Below are 22,049 nucleotides of genomic sequence, written 5' to 3'. Positions count from 1 at the left end.
CTGTAAAAAGACAATAAGCTGTAACGTATCGTTGACATAGCTTTCAAACAGAGACTGAATGTTGTGGTATTCTTTGGTATTTTGAAAAACGCGCTAGAGTATTTTGTCATCTATTATTCTCCCAGTTCTTGGCTCGTTGTTATTATTAAATATATGGATATACTTCGTACTTAATGCAAAATTCAATCAATTCGGTAGGCAACAAGCGACAGCTGCGATTCCGTGGCGATGTCAGTGCCAGCTGTCGCGTGGAGGAGCTCCATCAGCTCCAAGAAGAGAATAGACAACAGAAACCAAAGCAGCTGCCGCTCTCCCAGGATGACGTTGCAGCGGCGACGGCGTCGTCGGCGGCCCAGCAGCGACTCCAAAGTGGTAAAAACCATTCATATTCTTGCAATTCTCATACAAACTGATCCTTGTGGATGTTTTAGGACCCACAGAGACCGGTACGACAACCTTTCTGGACTTTTTCAAAGTGGAAATGACACGCGGATACATGCTGGAACACGACGAGGAGCGGTATGCGGCTCGACGCCAGAAGATCTACAGTTTCATGAGGATACCGCGCGACCTGGAACGCTTCATGATCTATGGGATAATGCAGTGTGCCGATTCTTTTTTCTACATACACACATTTCTGCCCGTCCGCTTCCTGTTGGCCGTCTGGGCTTTGGTCACAAGGACAGCGGCACGGATTTGCCGGCTACGCAGCAGCGGACAGCGTTTATTGTCACCCGCCGAGATCTGTGATCTGCTGAAGGGTGCCATCTGGATAGTAGTGACGCTAATCATGCTGCTCGTGGACACGAATCGAGTGTATCACATCATTAAATCGCAATCGATTATCAAACTGTATATATTCTACAATATGCTGGAGGTGGGCGATCGTCTGCTGTCGGCCTTTGGCCAGGATACCATGGATTCTCTTTTCTGGACGGCAACTGAACCAAAGAACTCCAAGCGGGAACACTTTGGTGCCTTCACGCATGTTCTATTGACACTCGCCTATGTGCTTCTGCACAGCGTTCTAATCATGTTTCAGGTGGGTTCTGCACAGCTCTACTTATATATATATTTATAGATTTGTTTCTTATAGGCAACCTGCCTGAATGTGGCTCTCAATTCGAACAACAAGGGCCTGCTGACCATTATGATATCGAATAATTTTGTGGAGCTCAAGGGTTCGGTTTTCAAAAAGTTCGACAAGAACAATCTCTTCCAATTGACGTGCAGCGATGTCCGGGAGCGTTTCCATCTATCCGTTCTACTGTTTATCGTGATTATTCAGACCATGAAGGAGTTCGACTGGAGCTTCACGCAGTTCTATGTGATGGTGCCCGACTGCATAGCGGTGCTCTTCACGGAGATACTCATTGACTGGGTGAAGCATGCCTTTATCACGCGTTTCAACGAGCTGCCCGAGGGCATATATCGCGAGTATACGACAAGTCTCGCGTATGACATGACCCAGACGAGGCAGAAGCACGCCTTCTCGGACCATTCGGACTTGGTGGCACGCCGGATGGGCTTCATACCATTCCCGTTGTCTGTGGTGCTCATCAAGGCCATCTATACGGCCGTATCGTTTCACAATCTGGCTGCGTGGCTGCTCTTCCTGCTGGCCTATCTGTTTGCCCTGGGCCTGAGGATCTGCCTTACGATCTGTGCCCTGGGCAAGGCCTGCAAACTGATGAAGGAGCATCAAACGGAACGCAATAGTTCCACGCCAAGCAGTATGACTAATATGCCTTTTGTTGGCGGTGCAGGCAGCGGCAATTCTGTGACTGGACAGCCATTCCATCACCCTCATCCGAATCACAATAACAACAACAACAACAGCACTGCTACCAAGCCGCCGGCGTCAGCCAACGCGACGACAAGCGTCATTACATTGACCCCACCAAATGCTGCCACACATCCGCACGACATGAGCCTTAATTTCTCGCGTTCATCGGTGCAGTCCACGTCCACACCCAAGAAGGCCGTCAGCGAGGAGGAGCTGGATGTTACCAACTCACTGGAGCTGTGGGCCACAGTTCTCTTCTCCAACAGCGATGTTGATCTGGACGATGTGTGCCTCAACGAGCAAGTGACCAACACCAATGCCGGTTCCGCCGTCCAGGAAGTCTACCAGGAGCAGGATCTGGCACGCAGCCAGCCGGATATGCAGCAGCTGAACGATTCTGGATCGTCCGGCGATGCCAGCAGCTCAATGGCCACCAAGCAGGCGGCCAAGCGTCCGCCCAAGCGCACACACAAACGCTCCGAATCGGAGCCGCTCATCCCGAGTCTGGCCGAAAAGCCGGGAGCTTCTGGGGGGATGGCTGGCAACAATCAAACGACACAGCTCTAGCCATAAATCGATGCTAAATTATTAACTTTTGATTTTATCGTGTGTTTAATTGCGTTTTTGATTTTTTTTGTAAAACAATTTAGTTGCCGTTTTGTAATAGAATACGTAAGGATAAGAGAAATGGATTTAGTTATAGTTTTATTAAGGAAAATATGATTGAATATGATTAAAAATATGATGAAGCAACACAAGGCGCCCTAGAAACATTTTTTGTTCCCAGGATTTGTTCCCTAAACCAGTTTTCCCAGAAAGTACATATATAAATGCCTTGTTCTGGGCGAGTGAGTTTTTGGAACTGCCTAAGGCGGATTTGAAATTGACTACTGCGAGATATCGTTGCCTGATGGATCCATTCGATCCATTCGAGCTTCTGGCTTGCCGTTTGTTGGATAAATCCGATTTAGGTCTAATTTTTCAGTCATCTTTTGAGGCCCTGCCTGATTGCAAGGGGGATGAGCAGAAGGATTCAAGAGCGCTTTAAGGAACGCCCTCCCACTGGAAAAGATGATAAAAAGCAAGTGGATAAGTCTGGTGATCAGAAGCAGGGCATACTTTAAAATGAAAGCATTTTTTGGGTCTGGAAATTTGTATTTTTTCTGCATAGGGATTGTTTTTGGTATATCGATGCTGTATCGATTTATACATAATAAATTGAAAAAGTGTTTCGATTTATTTATCGTTTGAGTGTACGCTTTCGATTAAAAGGTTTCTGATATCGTTTAACGCTTATCGAGGAAATAGCTTGAAGAGTTTATCCATTTATTTATCGTTTAAGCGTAAGATTTCGACGAAAGGCTTCCGATATCACTTATCGCTTATTTAGGAAATAACTTTTTTTTTCCATTTGTTTATCGTTTAAGCGTAAGAATTTGATAAATGGTTTCCGATATAAATAAAATGAATTGTTAAGCGTTTATCGATTTTCCTCGCTGGTCTGTAAGGTTAGGATACATTTTTTGGATATTCTTATATCATTTGATGATAAAATCTGACAAAATATAGAAATTTCCCTGGAACATAGACGTAAAACATCAAAAGGAATATAAATACTTCAAAGAAAGACACTGATTTATGTATCGTTTTTATATAGGCCTTTGACTATCGCTTATCTAGGAAATAAAGAGATTTAATCGATTTTCTAATCGTTTATGATAATAAACACTCTCAAAATAATCAAAAGGAGTCTACATAGAAAGGAAGACATCGATTTATTTATCGTTTATATCTAAGCTTTCGATAAAGCTTTTTAATCGGGTATTCCCGAATCATTCTAGAACTATAGAATCGACCCTCTCATATCCAAGCAAAACATCAAAAGGAGTACCATATCGATTAATTTAATTATTCACGGCTCTCAGAAAAGTTTTGTGCTAATATTTGATTGGCATTCCTGGCAACCTTTGGCCTTATACTAAGCTCCACTCCCACCCACTGGCCTGGCGTTGAACAACAAATGGATAAGTTTACCCACAGAAATCCTCAGGGCGAAAATTGCTTTCAGCTTAGCGAGAAATTGTTTTCTGGATTTGGCTAAAAAAAAAATGGCTCTCTGTGTGATGGTGCGGTTGGGGGGGGGTTTGGGTGCTCGTCTTGGTTTTCATGAATGAAAATGGTTTCTCGCGTTGTTTGTGTTTGCACGCGTAGAAAAATCAACAAGCTGCAAAAAAGGGAGCGAACGGTGGGCACCCCCCGAGCCCCCCGTCCCCACCGGCTTTCAAAAGATTACACGCGCGTGCACGCACAAGGGCGCTCCATACATCTGAGGAGAGGGCGATGGGCTAGAGCGTAGCTAGCTGGGAGGCGTTTCGTTTTTATGAATGAAATTTTACGCTGACCTTGGATGAGCGCATCGCGCGGTTGCGTCAGTGCCCTGACAAAAAGGGGAACACTTTCGAAAAGCGGCCCCCCCACTGCCTGCAGGCCAGGCGCATGCTCACCAAAACGCTCGAAAATAATTCCCCTGATATCCCCTGGCTAGGCTTTTTTTCATTCATTCATGAAAACTCCTGCTTTCTTTTCATGAATGGCTCTGGCTCTCGCTCTCCGTTTCTCTTTGGCCTTCAAGGACACGCCGCTCCCACAACGATGGCGTCCTTATTGATTTTCCCTTTTGCATTTCCACATTTTTCACATTCGCTTTCTGCGTAGGCGATCCGTGCGCCGCGGCGCACGGGTTTAATGTAACATTTTCATTTTTTATGGGCTTCCTCGCATTTAAAGTCGGGCGCCCTGTGGTCTGTGGGTTGAAAACCTGAGCAAATTGCCAATGAATTATTGTGGTCATTAGGTGGGATTTCTTGCATAATCCTTAGGGGGGCGGCTGTGGCCCGGAGTAGGGTAGCTTGGGCATCTGCTTTGTTAGGGAATTTGGTGGCATTTCTAAAGGAATTTATTCTCTGGCTGACAGGGCGGATGCTTATTATTTTTTTTACAAGATGTGGGAAGTTTTCAAATAGCATGGCAATAATTTAATCCTTTTTCAAGTTCTTTCAGATGCTCCGAAGCTATGGAAATTATGTACTTATGAATAAGAGCTCATCATAGAGCTGCTTAAAAGCCATTATGTACCTCATTATGGACAAGAAATTGTGTTAACCTTCAGGCACAAGCCTGTACAAAAATACCTTATGAAAATTAGAACTTAAATAATTTCAATATTGGCTTTTTGGATTGCTATAAACGGTTTCTAGAACTGCAATTCATTAGTTAATAATTTCTTAGATTTTACAGCTTTTAATATTTCATATAAAATTTCCTTAAAAGTACAACTTAAATAATTTTTAAACATCTTTTTAGCGTCTATATTGTATTTTTCGATTGCTATAACTGTCTCTAGAACTAAAATTCATTATCTAATAATTTCTTAGATTTTAAAGCTTTAAATGTGTTTAATAATCCTATATGCTTACTCTCTTAAATCCTGCTCCCCCAGGAGCTGTAAAAACTTTGGCAAACTTGACGCCTGACGTCTTGATTGCATATCAAATGTGTGAGTGTGTGCCTTGGGTCAATAAGCATAGTTTTGTGGTAGAGCCAGAGCCGGAGAGAGAGAGAGAGAGTAAGAGAACCTTCAATAATATCCGGCCGGCAGCCGGCAGCTTCTTGGCATGCGTTAAAAATAGCCTTGAGAAAGTCAAGAGCAGGGAGAAGAAGAGTACAACCCAAGCAAAGGAAAGTGAACGCGTTGTTTTATGAATGAACGAAAGGCCAGGCAGGCACCGCTCCCAATGCTTCACCTTGCTCTTGACTGCCGCTTTACCCCATAATTTATTGATTTTTCTTTTGGAGGGGGCATGCGCACTGGGGGCAGCTCCAGCTTCAGCCAGCCATCCAGCCAGCCAGCCAGCCAGCTGCTTATCTGTGACACATTGTCGTCAATGGAGCGCCCTCTCTGCACGATGCACCCCCAAAAAAGACTGTTGCTTCTCCACTGACGTCATAGGAGCAAGGAGGCAGGCTTTAATCAGACACAAAGGAACAGAGAAATGAATGGTGTGGGCATTAAGATTAGATATGGATGCGGCGATCATGGGAGAATTCACGGAACCAGTGATAGCGCTCGAGGTGCAACTGCACCGACTCCCCAAACACATACAAGTGTACGGGCATAAAGTCGTTCTGCTCATCGTCGTCATTCTCATTTTCGTCATCATACAGATCAGCTTCATCGTCCGAGTACTCCTCATACGATAGCAGGACATCGACAACAATCAGGCAGTGCAGCAGGAAGATGACACTGCAGACCAGAGAGCACACCGCCTGAGCGCGCAGATAATCAAAGAAGGGATGCACTGGCTTCTCTGGCATATTGGGATCATCCATGTGAATATACATCATGTGGAAGTCCTCTTCGGCATCCTTCAGCGTCAGCAGCGAGATAGTCACGTACAGTATGCAGCCGGCCATTGACCGCAGGATTTCCTCGATAGCGCTGGCCGGGTTTCCAGTGCATATATTTATGCTGGCAAAGAGTACCAGCACGGTGAAGGCATAGAGTATGACCGTGTAGAAGTAGTGCGTCACTTGGTCCATCACCGGAAGGAAGCTCAGATCGTGGACCATGAAACCACTTATATGGAAGCCCATCAGAAAAATGTTGGCCACCGTCTCGGCGGTATAAAATACGAAGAGTAAAGGTCGCATGGTGGATCGATTTGTATGGGCCAGACACAGGGCCTGACAGACATCGCACGGCAAGCTTTCATCCCAAAGGAAGGCAGCTCTGATGCTCCTTGGATGTTTGTCTGCTTGGCTGCTCCTGCTGACACATCCACAGCTGGTTGGGTAGGTCTGTCGCTGACAGATTTGTCGTCAATAGGCGGCTCGCGTCATGGGCACAGCTGCAAGAACACAAAATCATGTATAAAAAGGGGCAAGAGGACCTCCCCATCCAAGTACAAGTACATACAAATACAATGGAAGGAGATTAGAGACTCATGCGTCCACCACTCGAGAACTCACGAAACCAGCGATATCGTTCGAGGCGCTCCTGTACATATGCACAACAAAAATACAAACGTACGGGTATATAGCCCTCTTCTGAATCATCGGATGCGTCATACACCTCCAAATCATAGTCCGCCTCCTCATGCGACAGCATAACGTCAATGACAATGAGACAGTGCATCAAGTAGATGATGCAACTGACCAGGGAACACACCGCCTGAGCGCGTAGATAGGCAAAAAATGGATGCACAGGCTTCTCCGGTAGATTGGGATCCCCCATGCCAACGTACATCATATGGAAATCATTCTCCACATCCTTTAGTGTCATCAGCGACATAATCAAGAACAATATACAGCCGGCCAGTGAGCGTAGGAACTCCTCCAGCAGGACTGCCTTGTGGCCAGTGCTCGCACTAATGCTGGCAAATGCTGTGATCACGGTGAAGACATAGAAGGTCACCGTATAGATGTAGTATGTGGTCTGATCCTTCAGTGGCAGGAAGCTCAGATCCAGCGACATGAAGCCGCGTATATGGTAGCCCATCAGTATTATGTTGACCACCGTCTCGACGGTATAGAACAGGAAAAGTACTGGCCGCAGCATCGTACGTCTAGCGACTTCTATAGGCAGTATTGCAGGGCACTCCTCTGACAGATCTCGCACAGAATGTTTGACAGGGTCCGACACGGCACGACACGACACGCTTTTGTGTTTTGTGGGTCCGTCTCGTCTCAGTTTGAAAGTGCTGCCAGCCTGGGCTCATCATAAAAAAAAACCCACTTCACATTTGCTGCTGCTTCTTGGTGCTTCTGTTGTTGCGTCTGTCTCCAAGTGCCGCGCTGCCGTTTGCCGTCGTGGTTTTGCTGGAAACAGTAGCAACATTTTCTTGGCAGTTTGATGCTGTTGACTGCTGTTGACGGCGATTATGTTGATGACGCGAGAGACCGCAACGAATTTACGCGCAATTCTCCACCGTGCTTCAGCTCAAGTGTCGAGTAAGCATTTAAATATACGTCCATACAATACTGGCGCCAAAATGTTAGTATGCCAAGGCTTATCTTCTGAATTGAATCGTCCCCCATCATCGATATCTGCAACGGGAAATCTTTATTAAGACTTGTTTATGATATTTCGTACGCTTTACTAGTAGTTTCTTTATATTTTTTCGTATCATTTGTAATTTTTAGTCCCGAAACGGTTGTTGACATCTTACAAGCGCTGCACATCGTTGAAATGTACTAATGCCTTTTGTACCAAATACCAATTCTATTTTCAGTGCCAGGTCCACTTGTACCTTAATATTGGCCCATTTTTCTTCCTAATTTATTTACGGCTTGTCAAAAAGGCGTGCTTTTGATCTTTCATACAAGCTTTTGCTCATATTTTCTTCCCTTAAAGCTCTGCTTGTTTATTAACTAGTGCTGTGCATTCCTAGAAATACTACACCCTAATTAAATACCAGTTCTATTTTTGGTATTGTTGAAAAGGGCGCGTAGTCCGCGTGGCGATCCGTTTAAATTTGTTCCGAAATTCGAATATTTTCGCATTGGGGTAAATTAATCTTGGCCAAAAACACAGAAGCCACACTTGCAGGCAGCAAAGGAACACAGTGGCTGCTGCAATTTTGACAAGCGAACAGCGTTAAGCGAGTTTAAGTGGTTGCCGAGGAGAGCCACAAAGGCTTTTTCGTTTTTGCCTTTATCCCCCAGTCAAAATTCCAGGGATCACAAATGAGAGAGGGCCCAGCCCCCCTGCCCCCATTTCATTCCCTGCACAGTAGTCACTTCTCCGCCGTCAAGTTGAACTTAAGCGCGTGTGTGCCCCTGAATGTGTCCCTCGCCGCAAAGTCGTTTTTTTTTCGAGTGATTTAGTGAGTGCGTTCGACGGCCATCTTGAAAATGTTGTGCGTGTAATTAGGCCTAGAACTAAACGTAACCCAAAAATGTGAACCCCAAAATAGAGGAAAGAAGGCCCAAAAATGTAAGTCTGAAAACACACAAATCTTAAGAATATTTAAATGCGCCCTCCCCGCCCCTCGCTCTCACAATTAGGAGAGCCCAAAATCTTATGTAATCTGCAAATTGCTCGCGTTACGCCCCTGCCAGGAGGGGCATGGCAGTCGGCAAATGCGCCATTACATACAGTTAAATGCAAGTGCATAAATAACAATTATTGCGGCGCAGCAACAATAATAGGCCCGGGCAGCGCTCTCAGGTGTCAATTGTGGGTCTCTGAAACGTGACCGGCGGCCATTTTGCCGCGGCCACTGCACCGCTGATCGCCATACATATGTATATCGGCGGCATATAATGCCCGTTGATTATTATGTTTACACTTGGCTTGCAGTTATGCGGGGCCGCAAAACGCTGGCCAAGATCTGCCTGGTGCTAGTGTAGTCCCCCAGTAATGATCCCCGCCCGGCCAAAAAAGAAATCTCAATGCAAATCAACGGCAATTAATAATTCATCGCCCGCTGGGGCCTCCTTCCATGGCGCGTCATGGCAATTATGCGGCCCAGGTCGTGAGAGCGGCGGAGAGAGTGGGACACACATAGAAGCTGCGAGCACAAGGAAACGGTAACACAATGCAGGCTAGAAAATTGTATGTGCAAGCGAGAGGGTGGATATACAACTTACACAGCCACACACCCATACTGATTGAAGGAGAAAGAACCGTTTATTTAGAGGTGACAACTTGTTGCGAATTTTGGTATTTTCTTTTTTTTGGCATAATGCGTGGGTGGTATTTTTACTGATCGATTGTCAAACGGTGCTGTAAAGTACAAGAATTCAATATCAACACAAGATAAAGCGGGCTAATGCATTTTTTTGAAATTAATAAATTTATATAAACTAACTTAATAACTTTACAATCCCCCCTCGCATATCAAAGTAAATCTATTCCTATATTCAATAAAATAAATTTAATATGCAAAACAGCCGGACAACAGCTACAGCAGCAGCAGCAGTACAAACTGCTCCAGTGGCCCGCCTGTCGTCCAATATCAGCATATTTGCAATAAAATATTTGTCTGGCGTCGCTTTCCGTTTGCTATGAGAGTGGTACTGGGTCCGCATATATGTACATATGTATGTATCTATCGTACGAGTACAAGAGGTAGGCCAAACAGTGGGTCGTCCAGTGGCCGCCGCCTGGTGGCCGTCGCGGCTACTGCAAATTATTTATTTGCACCTTTCGCCGCCATCGTCTGACTGGCCTCAACTCAACTCTCCACTACTTCCTCTTCCCTCCTTCTTGGCTCCTCATCGAACCACTGCGAACTGCATTTCCATTTGCTTATCAAATCGCTTGCAATCGAACGAATGAGAAATGCAGGGCAAATATAAATATTAGCTGGCTGGAATCGGCTGCCACAAGGAGACGTTGCTGCAACGGGGAGGGGATCTAAGACTGGCGTATGAAATTAGGCGCTGCCAATGCGCCGCCAGCCATTCCCGACCTGTCCGATATATGAAAAGTGTGAAAACGAATTAGTGGCCGAGCTCAGTGGAACTGCAAAGGCGCGCCCCAATAAAGGGGAAATTGAGGGCCGAGTGCCCAGAAAAAGTGGTCGCAAACGTTATTCAAGTTTTGTGTCTAGAGATTTCTTATTGAGGGGCAAGGAATTTTAATCTTTAAACTATTTAGAAGTCTAAAGATGCAATATCCACCGAATCATCGAAAAGATTCCGATAGGCATCGATGAAAAGTCTCCAAAGATTGAATTTCCAGTTGTTTTCTGGAATTTCAATCCTTAAACTCTCTACGTTATTCAACACTCTTTCACTTCTCGTTAAGTTATCGAATCACCGAAACAAGTTTGATAGGCATCGATTATAAGTCTCCAAAGCTCGAATTTCTCGTTTTTTCAGGAATTTCAATCCTTAAACTTTCTACCTTATTCAACACTCTTTTACCACTAGTAAAGTTATCGAATCCAATAACAGATTCTTTTCATATCGAATATTTCCGCAGGGATTTACTGTCGCTCTACCATCAGATCTATTTTCAGGAATTTCTATCCCTAAACTCTTCACGTTAATCAACACTCTTTTACCGCTTGATAGGCATCGATTATAAGTCTCCAAAAGATCGAATTTCCAGTTGTTTCCCAACTTTTCAAATCGAATATTTGTGCCCATTAATTTATGGCCGCTCTTCGATCACAACTCTTTTTTATATGCCCGAAACAGCTGTCTTCGAGCAACTTTCAACACACATGTCGCTGCGTCGTGCCCCACAAATGCCAAACCAGAGAGAACCAGAGTTAAATTGTCACTTGCACATGGGCGCCGAATAATTATAACAATGGGTGGGCTCCCCCCTCCCCCCTTCCCCCCCCTCAAACGATAGACGCAACATTGGAGCTGTAAACTGCATCGTGTTCACAAATTTGTTTGGCATTCCGCCGCCCAAACCCAAACGCAGCCTAGACGCCAGGCCGTATCTTGTTTTTTTTTTGGACATAGTCCGTCCGGGTCCATCGTCACATATGACAAATTTTGTTGTTGAAAATCGTGTAGAGCCGTGTGTTGCGTGTGTGGCTTTTGTGGGGAGTGCGTGGCGTGGCGTGGCGTGGCGTGGCGCATGCGTGGAGTCGGTGACTATGACAAATCGCCACATGGCAGGCGGCCAATTAGCAAACCAGAGAAGAGAATTACCAACTCCATAGAAGAGAGAGAGAGAGAGAGAGAGAGACTGGTTTCGGTGGTGCCACCTGATAGACTTAAGATAAATGATACCCCCAAGGCACACGGTCCAAGCTCCTTTATTCCGTTCTGGCGATGGGTGGCGTCTTGAACGTGAACTGAACGTGCTGCAATGGTCGATAGTCGGTCTTGAAGAGCTCCACCTGAAGGACATTCCCGCGGTCGGACCAAAAGTTGCGATACTACAAAGAAAATACACATCAGAAATCTCCAAAGAAGCTGGGGGCACACACATTTTTCTTATATGCCTCCCAGATGTCGGGGGAACCCTTGAATTTGATCTTCAAAGGATATGAACTCTTGTCACGGCGTCGCAGCTTGTAGACACTCTGGAGTAGCTCTACTGTCAGATAGGGGCAATGGATGAACACGAGCTGCTTCAGTTTGGCATTGGCCTGGACAAAGTCCAAGACGTGTTCGTTCAACAGATTCGGACAATGGCAGAATACGGCATGTTTGTGGGTCACAGGCAGTCCCAGATCTAACATTTCCAGATTGCCAAAATTGCAATCGATCAGCTCCAGGCCGTCCATGAAACGACAGCGCGATAGCTCCAAGGGTATCAGCTCCTGGGCGCTGTTGATGAAGCTACAATTCAGGCGAAAGATACGCAAATAGTCCTCCCACTGGCGAATGATGTCCATCAGGGTCTTCATTGTGTCCTTGGATTCGGTGAGCTTCTTAATCTCCAGAATATGCAGCTTTGGCAGCCTAAAGATCTCCCCTTTGTTGTCCAGAAATACAGACTGATTCACCATCAGGTTTTCCATATGCTTGCACTGTGAGATGCCCACGAGATCGGGCGAATGAGAGCCCACAAAGTGTAGCAACTTCAGGGGCAGGTCACTCGACAGAATGTCCTTTAGGACCCAGGTCTCTACCTCGCCGTGGAAGCGCAGCTCCTCCAGCATCTTGAACTGTTCAATGAAGCAGACCTCCAGCGGCGAATGAATCTCCAGGGAGCGGAGATTTTTCATCAGCGCCGGCAGGGCATAAAACGGCCACTGGGGGAATGTGGTGGTGCGGCGCTGCACGGCCGTGCCCCACGTTATCTGGCAACGCTTGACGCTCGGCAGCTCCCTGATGCCCGCCTGGTCCAGGATATTCATCTCATGCTGCAGCTGTTGGCTGCGAAAGTGAGCACTGCGAAAATCCTCAAACATTTGCTGTATAAACGTCTGCAGCGAAGAGCCACGCATCTTCAGTTCGAGCTTCTGCAGATCCAGACAATGGTATTGCCGCCTCCAGATCGCATTGCACGCATCGGGCACGTTCTTGTAGACCCTCCCGAGGATCACCTGCTTGCTGACGTCCAGCTTTTTGATGATCGTCTGAACCTCGGCCAGCTTCTGTTGATCCGTCGTCGATTCGCTGGATAGTCTTTTTTTAAACTTTGGTTTAGTGCCAGTCGGTGCCATCCTTTGGACCAACAACAAGTGTGACGTTTTTTGTGTGTACTACTGCCCCAGACCCTGATTATCATGTGAATTAACACAGTATTTGAGTGGAAAATATATTGCTTACTGGGTTTCGTTCGCTGATCTCCATCTCTCTCGATCTACAAGGCCGGTCTTTTAGGAGCCTTTTCCTTGACGATTTTCAAAAGAAAAATACCCTTTCCCTCTGGAGTACCGCAGTTTCGGCTTACTGCTGTTTTTAATAGCTTTTCCTTGACGATTTTCAACAGAAAAATACTATTTTCTGATAAATTATTCAATTTTCTATAAGATTGTCTACCTTTTTGAAACGTGACTTTATGGCCCTTTTTTTTACAATTTTATAACATCGAAATGGTCTCTCCTAAAAACTACACGTCTCTGTGTCTCCCATACTACCGATATTATTCGTGAGAGCTGCATATAGCAGTATTTTTTCCAATAAAATACTAACAATTTTTATTTTTAAAATAAAATACTAAGAATTGGTATTTTTCCAATCAAATTCTAAGAATTGGTACTTTTCAAATAAAATACTAAGAGTTGGTATTTTTCAAATAAAACTCTAATTGGTATTTTTCAAAAAAATACTATGAATTGGTATTTTTTCAATAAAATACTAAGAATTGGTGTTTTTCCAATAAAATTCTAAGAATTGGTATTTTTCAAATAAAATACTAAGAATTTATATTTTTCTGTTATCTTCTAGGATTTTCCAAATATTTTCCAGTATTTTTCTAAGAAAATGATTAGAAAACCAAAAGAACATTTAATTTCACTAAGAAATCAATGAAATGTGATAATAATTTCAACCAAAATTGTGGTATATACAAAAAAAAAAACCCGCACTCAGATATTTGATGCATTTTTTACTTCTCCTAAAATCTAATCCGATTCGTCTAATTTTTTTTTTTTTTTGTGTCCATTAATCAATTCCCAATAAAAGTAAATACTAAATTTTTTTGATGTCATATTCATAAAATTAAAAAAAAGATATATATTTCCAAATAGTAATTTGATCAAACAAAGGAAAAAAATTCAGTAAAATTATAAAAACGATTTCTTCAACAAAAACTAAATGTTTTCCAATAGTTTATATTGTTTTCTATTGACTAATAATAAACAATATTAGTGAATAATTTTTGTCTCTTATTGTTTGTATTCCCAAAATTGCCTATCAGCTAGGCCGAAATCCTGTGCCCCCCACACTCACATTCTGCCCGACAATCTGGTCTATTGCTACAATTTCCCTACTCGTACGATATATCGTTGTAGTTCTAAAGGGGGGGAGGTGTGTGGGGAGGGGGGATTGGATTGCTTTTACCACCCTGCTGCGATCAGGCAACTAACGAGCCATGGATATGTTTTCATTTCAAACTGATTTTGTTTTATGGCACCCCAGGCATGGGGTCGCCTCCAAACCCGAACCCGAACCCGCACCCGACCTGAACCTGAACTGATCGACGGGGACACCATCCACTTCCAGGTGCTTTTCCAGGTGCTGCTGCGGCACTTCTTGAAGCTCTCTCTGTCGCTGGCTTTCCACCAAACCTCTCTCTCGCTGGCTCTCTGCTAATGAGCCGCCAAGTTGCTTGGGTTCTTATTTATGGCTCGTATCGCGGGTCTTTTGTTTCCAAAATATTTTGCTTTGGCATCAATTAAGAGATTACCAACAAAAAAACAAGTTTCACCAACGAAAAACTAGTTAAAAAAATAAATATGAAAATTGAAATGTTTTATTAATATTTTTCAACAGCCTGGACGCCAGTTAATTAAATTTTTGTCTCGGTTTTTGCTGACACTTTGGACACTTTGCTTGGCCATTGGGTGGTTCCACATCCCAGACGTAGATGGGATTAGATTTGGATGGAGGGGATCTCTGACTTGAAATACAGGCGACAAAATGTTTCGCTAATGAAGTGGCTAGCGGCTTGCGGGATTTATAGAAACCTGGGAAATATCCATTCAACAAGCGCTTTACATTTTACAACTCTCAACAGAAACAAAAAACATTTATGGCCTTGTCGGGTGGGACTAAACTGCAGAAACATAGCCACAGATACAACAGCATAAACATAGATACATAGCTACAGATACAGATACGAATACGGATACGGATAGTCTTGCTGCCTGCTGCCCGCATTTTGGGGCGTTTACATTTGCGTTTTTTTTCGTGTCTTGCTTTTTGCTTTGAACTCGTTTAAATGTCGGAAAGTCTTTTTTTTTTGTTTTTGCTTGTGGTTGATTTTTCTGCCTTTTTTCCTGGCATTTGTGTAAATATTTTAATTATTTTTGCGAGGAAACGCCCCTTGAAATACTTGTAGATTTCACAAGTTCTTGATGTGATTGAGGATTGCAGAACTTTTTCGAAGAAACGATAGCTTTATTCTCTCTTGAGATAATAATAAAAAAATAATAAAAAATGTACTTAATTAATTAATAATAAATGAAACAAATAAATCATAATATTAAATACAAAAATAATATTAAAAACAAAATAATTAATTAAAAAAGTATAAAAATAAAAAAGATCCAAAACAATTAAAAAATTCTCCAAATAAAAAATAAATAAATACAAATAAAAGATATTTATATAAATACAAAATAGAAAAATACAAAAATAAATATAAATTAAATTAATAAAAATTCATAGAAAATTAAATTGATAAAAAAGAACTACAAATAAATAAAAATTACATTAAAAATATAAAAGGAAAAATAATAAAAAATGAATGCAAATTAAATAGCAAAATAAATAAAAAACTAAAAAAAAAAATAAAAACTAAAAATAATAAATAACAACTAAAAAAATTAAATAAAAGCTAAAAAAAATATAACATAAAAATAATTATATAAATTTAAGTTAAATTAATACAAAAAAAATTTATAAAATTCTCATAAAAATACTAAAAAGATTTTAATTTTTGTACCTTTTTCAACGATAGATTATTAAAATGAATAAATTAAATACGAACCGATTCTGTTTCACTGAATTTTCTGTCCCTAAAATGCCTTCGGTTTATTTGTCGATGAAAAAACATCTCGTGTGACGCCATTCTTCTTCTTGGAGGGACCTGCAACGATGCTTTCTCATTAGCGGCTCATTAGTACGGCCAATTGACGCCTCCATGCCCCCCACAAAGTGGCATCCGTTTGCGGAAAGAGAAGGGACACCTCGTTTGCGATTGAGGGGGATTGAGGGGGCAAGGGAGTGGAAAAGCTGATTACAATGCGCAGCCAATCACCCAGAGAATCCCTCTGGCCGGTCGACGTTCGGGGCTGCAATTATTTGCACGCAAATAAACAATTCAAAACATCTCTGGGGCGTTTATCACTGGCCTCTCTTGATGGCCTGGCTGGCTCTGTTGGCGTTTAATTTTACGGCTTTATTAGCAGGGGCCCAACCGCTCACTCGGTCGCTCAGTCGGGTCCATGCCCGGTAATTTGACGGCCCCCAGGGCTACCACCTGCATTCAACAATTTTGAGCTACTGTCCGACGAGCCATCGGTGCAGCGATGGAAGTGTGTCTTCAATGGAGGAATGGGGGACGATTGGGGGGAATTGTGTGTTTTTTGGTTTGTTAAAATTAAGAGAACTAGAATCTGATTGAGATGTGGGATAATTACAGCCGAAATGTTTATTTTTTGCAGAGGAAATCTTAAGCTGAATTTAGTGGAATTTTCTACCCACTTTAAGGACATTTTTTCTGGTCATTGAACCCTTTTTTTTGGCAATGACTTCTTGAGACTTGATCGCACATTTTCCTTATCAATCACGTGGTATCTACGGACATTTCGTTTGCTCTTCATTCCATGCCCCTCGTTAAGTTTTGATTTATGCACTCAATTTCTGTGCAGGAATGTTTATCCCCCCGATTATTGCTGGGCATTCAATTGCGTTAGTTTATGCCGAAAGCAACATTCAATAATAATAATAATGATAGCAGCTCCATGGATTTTATGTGCAAAAGGAAGACACTCGGTAAACCGGACTCTGGCGGCGGCGGCGGCGGCCCCCACAGTCGGTAGGGGATTGTCTAGCAGGCGTCTGCGTGTGGCATTTATGTCCAACTGTCAGGCGTACAGATGACAGGCCTTAAGACTGGGTGACAATGTTGCCCTGAAAGACACGGGACAGGGTCTTCCTTTTAGTCCTCCCCTACTCTTACTCCTTTCCTGATCTTCCTTCGTTTGGGGCTTCCCTACTCTCTCCCCTTTCTTGATCTTCCTTCTCTTGAGGCCTTCCTTTTCTTGAGGCCTCTCTACTCCTTCTCTTGAGGCATGTCTACTCTCCCCTCTTCTGATCTTCCTACTCTTGAGGCTAATTGCCATTTACACCTAAAAACTGCAATCAAATGGGATACCTTTCTGAGGCTTTAACTAATTTGGGAATGAAATCTAGTGAAGAAAACTCTTGCTAGACTTGGTGATGCCCTGGAAAAAGGTTTGAGCTATTAAACGATCCATTTTGATTAATAGAGCATTAATTTGTAGTACCTTTACTTGAAAAAAGAGATCAGAGAGCCCTCTATCAGTGTTTGCTATTCTCTAGAGTGACTAAGGGCTAAATTTCGCCAAAATTCAAAAGCTGTAGACCTGAAAATGTGTAGAAATCTTCCTTTTTTTATATAAGAATATTTAAATGATATAATTTTTCTCCAGATCCATATTAAAGATATATTTTCAGGGATTAATATACAAAAAAAATTTAATTATTGCCCTAAAAACGTATTAGGGTAACAACTGTCGGTTCTAAGACTTACGCGCCATGCAGCAGCGCCCCTCGGTTGGGAAAAAAGCTTCGTGTGAATAAAAACCAAACTGCAGAACATTTCTAATGGAACTTCTAGACATACCCCCCTCTGCCACCCTATAAATCGTTTTAGAGATATGTATATAGACATCATCAAAAAGTGGACTTTAAAAAATAAAAATAAAAACTAAAAAACGTATCTCATTTGTGTAGCATTTACCATTTTTGATGGGTTTCGAAACAAAAAAACCCATTTTTATGGGCCATGTCCAATAGGGCTTTCAATCGTTAATTTTTTTGGGGTGTGGGGGGAATTCACCAATAACAAAATACCAGAAAAACGTTTACATACGTTATAAAAATTCCTTACATTTTTTTTTTTTTTTTTTTTTTTTGGCTTGGACATAAAACAAAAGAAAAATTCTAAAGCGAAGACAAAGGCCGGACCTCGATTAATAACTAATTTGCGATCAATATCGATCAACGATAGTAAATTTTATCGTTCGATTGTAAAAAATCAACGGCCTGCTGTGTTATTGGATCAATTATTCCCAGAGGCAGACGCCTAGAGAATGGAAAGAGGGGGGAGCCCAGAGCGGAGCAGTTCTCTAATGAACACATTACATAAAATGTTGAGTTTTATGCCCCACTTGGAGATCTTTTTACTCCACTCTTGTTTTTTACGGGGACGCGCCAATTAGAAGGGAAGGGCTTGGAACGCAGAGAACGGAATGGGGGTCGGGTCTCCCTCTTGTTTTTAATGGTCAATGTGCCCGGGCCATGTCTGGGTCTGTGGCTTTTATTGTCTACCGGGCTACTGATCTGTATCTGTATCTGGGCTGGCATTACTCATGTTACACCCAGCACACAGACACACACATAGAGACAAGAAATTGTGGCCGCCTGATCTGATGATCGAACCTGGTCATTACTTGATTGAAGTTCAGTTTTTGCGGCCAGTGGAAAATCGATACGAGTAAGCGATACACACAGATCAGAGATCTGTTTTTCCATAGGAAAAACGTATAAAAGTTACCATAAATTTCCATTTCCACCTGCTTCATAATTTCACATTTTAGTGGATTTCCAATAATATTTGACAGCGAATGTGGGGAATGGTTTTCCCTATACAGAAGGAGGCAACATTTTCTCTCTTTCGGCAGATCCTAACCTCATCAATCATCCATCATCCATCACTGTGCTCCCCTAAAATATATCTATTCGCTAATAATCGCGCATGATCTTTGATTACTCATTTCCGGTCGCCTGGCAAAGCAAAGATTTACTCGATTTGTGGATACCCTTTGAAGGAATGTATTTCAACTTTATTTATCCGTTAGATACGTGTATCTTTCTAAGCCAAAAAAACCAAAAAGAAACTCAAGTATGGCAGCAAAAAATATGTAAGAAAAAGAAAAGAAATTGCGCTCAGTCATTACGCTAAAGCCGAAAGAGGCCCAGAGACGGAGAGACCCAGAGACGGGGAGGAGGAGGGACCCAGAGACGGGGACAGAGACCCAGAGACGGAGGGACGGGGAAGGAGAGACACAGAGAGGCCTAGAGATCGTCAAGTACTCAATAATTCATACAAAAAAATTGTAGAAAAAAAGCCGGAAAGATTTATAGCTTTGGTTGAACGAAGCTGCGGATGCCCTACAAGATGGTTATACGGAAGAAATTCGGATTATTAAAAAAAATCTGTTTTTGTGCCTCTTAATTATATAAATGGAAAAAAGTTTGAAAGTATTCTCGAAAAAATATAAAAAAATACAAAAATATACAAAAATATAAAAAAGTATAAAAAAGTCTAAAAAAAATATAGAAAAATTATAGATAATAATAATAATAATAAAATATATAAAAAAAAAATTTGTTCCTCAAAAAATTATAAGAAATCATGGAATTCAGAAAAAATACTGTCTCTTCAAAGGATGAAAAGATTCCTAGAGGGGTCCAAAATGGACTATGGAAAAGTGATGTCCCATTTTTTTGCCACGGGACAATCATTATACCCCCCCTCTTTAAAAGGGTATAACGTTGATCAATACAAGAGACACTACGAGACATCTTACGTATAGAGCAGAGAGGTAGAGATGGAGATAGAGGTGGACAGAGGACAGGGGACAGAGTAGGGAAGTCGACAAGTAAAAGAGCAAAACGCGCAACAACACAACAAGAAATTGAAAAGCCACAAGTCATCTCAGCTGGTGGCTTAAAAGGCGCGTGCTAAGCCATTCATATTCATAAAAAGAGCCACAGCGCGAGACCCGCAAGAGACCAAAAAAAAAGTAAAGAAAAAAAAAAGTAAGGATTGGCCACCAGACCCCCAGACCCCCAGACCCCCAGACCTCTAGAGCCACAGACCCCCAGACCTCCACAGACCCAGGGGGCGGGGAGGGGTTAGTGAGGAGGCTGAGGGCGTGAATGTGAGCCAGAGCGACAGCATCAGAATCCAGAATCCAAAGAGATCAAGCTTGAAACTGGACTGAAGACTGGAAGAACGAAACATAACGAAAGCAAACGGACCTCCAGAAGGTAGAGGACAGGGAACGCGATGTTGGTTCCAGTTCCGCAAATGTCGCCAGGCGACAGCATCAACCATCAACTGAAACATCAGCCTCCATATAGTACGATACTCGTTGTAGAAAGCAGCACTGAAGACTGGAAGACTGTAGAAAGAACAGAGATAGAAGACTGTAGAAAGAGCAGAGATGGAAGATTGAAGACTGTGGAAGGAACAGAGATAGAAGACTGGCAGACTGTGGAAAGAACAGAAAGACTGCAAATATATGTAGATGAAAAGACTACTCTTCTACTTTTGTGTCGTGTATTAATAATATTATTTGGTATACTCTCACAGAAAGCATAGGCATGTTCTTTGATTGGATAGTGAAAGATCGAAGTTTGGTTGAAGATCTCCCAAGTAGTTCATTATTTTAAGTGCGTAGTATAGTATTTTTCATAATATTTTCTAGTCCTATTCTGGTATTTTGACAGTATTTGTTTCTGTTATTTTCTAATGTTTTCTAATATTCTAATAATATGCTAGTATTATTCTAGTCATTTTCTTGTATTTTCTAGTATTATTCTAGTATTTTTCTAGAATTTGTCTGCCATTCTTTATAAATAAATCTATCCAGATATTAGAGATGTTCTAATTTTGGTTTATAACTTGAAGTATTTTTTCTGTTATTTTCTAGTATTTAGTATTAGTAAATTAGTATCTAGTAATCTGGAACTTTCTAGTATTTTCTGGTATTTTCCAGTATTTTTCTAGAATTTACCTACTATTTTTTATAAATAAATATATCCAGATTTGAGCGATTTTCTAGTATTCGCTTATAACGTATAGTATATTTTCTGGTATTTTTCTAGTATTATTTTAGTATTTAGTATTAGTATTTTAGTATATAGTATTCTATTACTTTCTGGTATTTTCTAGTATTTTCTGGTGTTTTTAGTATTTTTCCAGAATTTATCTGCCATTCTTTAAAAATAAATATAACCAGATTTAAATGATTTTTTAGTTTTTGTTAATAATTTTCAGTATTATTTTCTGGTATTTTCCGAGTACATATCCCAGAACTCCAAGCCGCCCATTAAGGGTATTCAAAGATCTCTTCTAAAATCTTTTGGTTCTCCTTTCATATTTTTGTGTGTCTTTTTTTTTTTCGTTGTATCTGTTTGCGTTTTTTTTTTAGGGATGGGCATATCCGATTTTTGTTACAGCTAAAAACTTAACGGACAGACGGACGGACGGACGACTGCTGTGACTGTGAGGCTGTGCCTCTGACTGTGGCAGTTGCTGTGCCTGTGTTGTGCCTGTGCCTGTGTTGTGATTGTTGTGGCTGTTGCCGTTGATGTTTTTATCTTGTAGTCAGTCCGTCACAGTGGTTTTTGTTGTTTCCACCGATTGTTGTGCCTCTCTGTGGCTGTTGTTTGAGTTGCCTTTTGGCGTTTGGTGGGGGAGAGGGATCTCTGATTTACCCCGTTTGATTGATTGGATTAGGTACTTATGTTATTAATTTACTTCTATTTATAAACAAGCAAACGGACAAAGGCCCAGCAGTCGAGTCGAGAGCCCACTCTAGGGCCATGTAGTTTTTCAATTTTCATTCAAAGAAACCCCATGAATGAATGAGCGAATGAATGGCTGAATAGTCGAAGCTTTTTGGCTTGACAAATTCGGAGGAGATTAATGCTTAATTTCCGGTGGAGAGACAGGGAAACTAATTTCTACACCGGGGTTTTCCTAGGCTTTTCCTGTGCCGTTCCTTTCTTTTTGTCAAGTGTAAAGAAATTAATATTTCATGGGTTTCGGAAGGGTTCTTATCAAACGTCTGCCAATCGG

The 22,049-nt window shown here is 42.1% G+C and overlaps 4 protein-coding genes across 5 annotated transcripts; 1 reads left to right on the top strand and 3 right to left on the bottom strand.

The window, feature by feature from the left end:
* Window positions 1–99: 99 nt before the first annotated feature.
* Window positions 100–2,544, top strand: LOC108156979 (protein TAPT1 homolog). The gene is made up of 3 exons (XM_017288771.2): window positions 100–372; window positions 432–1,042; window positions 1,097–2,544. Exons 1-3 carry the CDS (start codon window positions 174–176, stop codon window positions 2,351–2,353), a joined length of 2,067 nt encoding a protein of 688 aa, XP_017144260.1. The 5' UTR covers window positions 100–173; the 3' UTR covers window positions 2,354–2,544.
* A 3,226-nt stretch (window positions 2,545–5,770) lies between these two features.
* On the bottom strand, window positions 5,771–6,662 carry LOC108157558. The gene has a single exon (XM_017289664.2). It carries the CDS (start codon window positions 6,494–6,496, stop codon window positions 5,861–5,863), a length of 636 nt encoding a protein of 211 aa, XP_017145153.1. The 5' UTR covers window positions 6,497–6,662; the 3' UTR covers window positions 5,771–5,860.
* On the bottom strand, window positions 6,604–8,216 carry LOC108157557. 2 transcript variants are annotated; one of them, XM_017289661.2, is made up of 3 exons: window positions 8,095–8,216; window positions 6,762–7,891; window positions 6,604–6,693 (listed from the first exon to the last, which is right to left on the bottom strand). In XM_017289661.2, exon 2 carries the CDS (start codon window positions 7,401–7,403, stop codon window positions 6,780–6,782), a length of 624 nt encoding a protein of 207 aa, XP_017145150.1. In that variant the 5' UTR covers window positions 7,404–7,891; window positions 8,095–8,216; the 3' UTR covers window positions 6,604–6,693; window positions 6,762–6,779. The 2 variants fall into 2 exon arrangements, with proteins under 2 accessions (XP_017145150.1, XP_017145152.1); XM_017289663.2 differs by having other exon boundaries at window positions 6,633–6,693; window positions 6,876–7,891.
* A 3,334-nt stretch (window positions 8,217–11,550) lies between these two features.
* LOC108154348 lies at window positions 11,551–13,007 on the bottom strand. The gene is made up of 2 exons (XM_017284614.2): window positions 11,743–13,007; window positions 11,551–11,691 (listed from the first exon to the last, which is right to left on the bottom strand). The coding sequence occupies exons 1-2, from the start codon at window positions 12,925–12,927 to the stop codon at window positions 11,569–11,571; spliced, it is 1,308 nt and encodes a 435-aa protein (XP_017140103.1). The 5' UTR covers window positions 12,928–13,007; the 3' UTR covers window positions 11,551–11,568.
* Between the last annotated feature and the right edge of the window lie 9,042 nt (window positions 13,008–22,049).

Source organism: Drosophila miranda, chromosome 2, assembly GCF_003369915.1.
Source record: "Drosophila miranda strain MSH22 chromosome 2, D.miranda_PacBio2.1, whole genome shotgun sequence".
Lineage (NCBI taxonomy): Eukaryota > Metazoa > Arthropoda > Insecta > Diptera > Drosophilidae > Drosophila > Drosophila miranda.
This window is presented reverse-complemented; position numbering and strand designations above follow the sequence as displayed.

Excerpts from the sequence above, each read along its gene's own strand:
- LOC108156979 (XM_017288771.2), top strand. The coding sequence starts at position 174 with ATGCAAAATTCAATCAATTCGGTAGGCAACAAGCGACAGCTGCGATTC. Across the intron at positions 373-431 it reads CCAGCAGCGACTCCAAAGTG|GACCCACAGAGACCGGTACG; the intron begins GTAAAAACCATT and ends TGGATGTTTTAG. Across the intron at positions 1,043-1,096 it reads GCGTTCTAATCATGTTTCAG|GCAACCTGCCTGAATGTGGC; the intron begins GTGGGTTCTGCA and ends TGTTTCTTATAG.
- LOC108157557 (XM_017289661.2), bottom strand. The coding sequence starts at position 7,403 with ATGCTGCGGCCAGTACTTTTCCTGTTCTATACCGTCGAGACGGTGGTC.
- LOC108157558 (XM_017289664.2), bottom strand. The coding sequence starts at position 6,496 with ATGCGACCTTTACTCTTCGTATTTTATACCGCCGAGACGGTGGCCAAC.
- LOC108154348 (XM_017284614.2), bottom strand. The coding sequence starts at position 12,927 with ATGGCACCGACTGGCACTAAACCAAAGTTTAAAAAAAGACTATCCAGC. Across the intron at positions 11,692-11,742 it reads GGGAGGCATATAAGAAAAAT|TATCGCAACTTTTGGTCCGA; the intron begins GTGTGTGCCCCC and ends TTTTCTTTGTAG.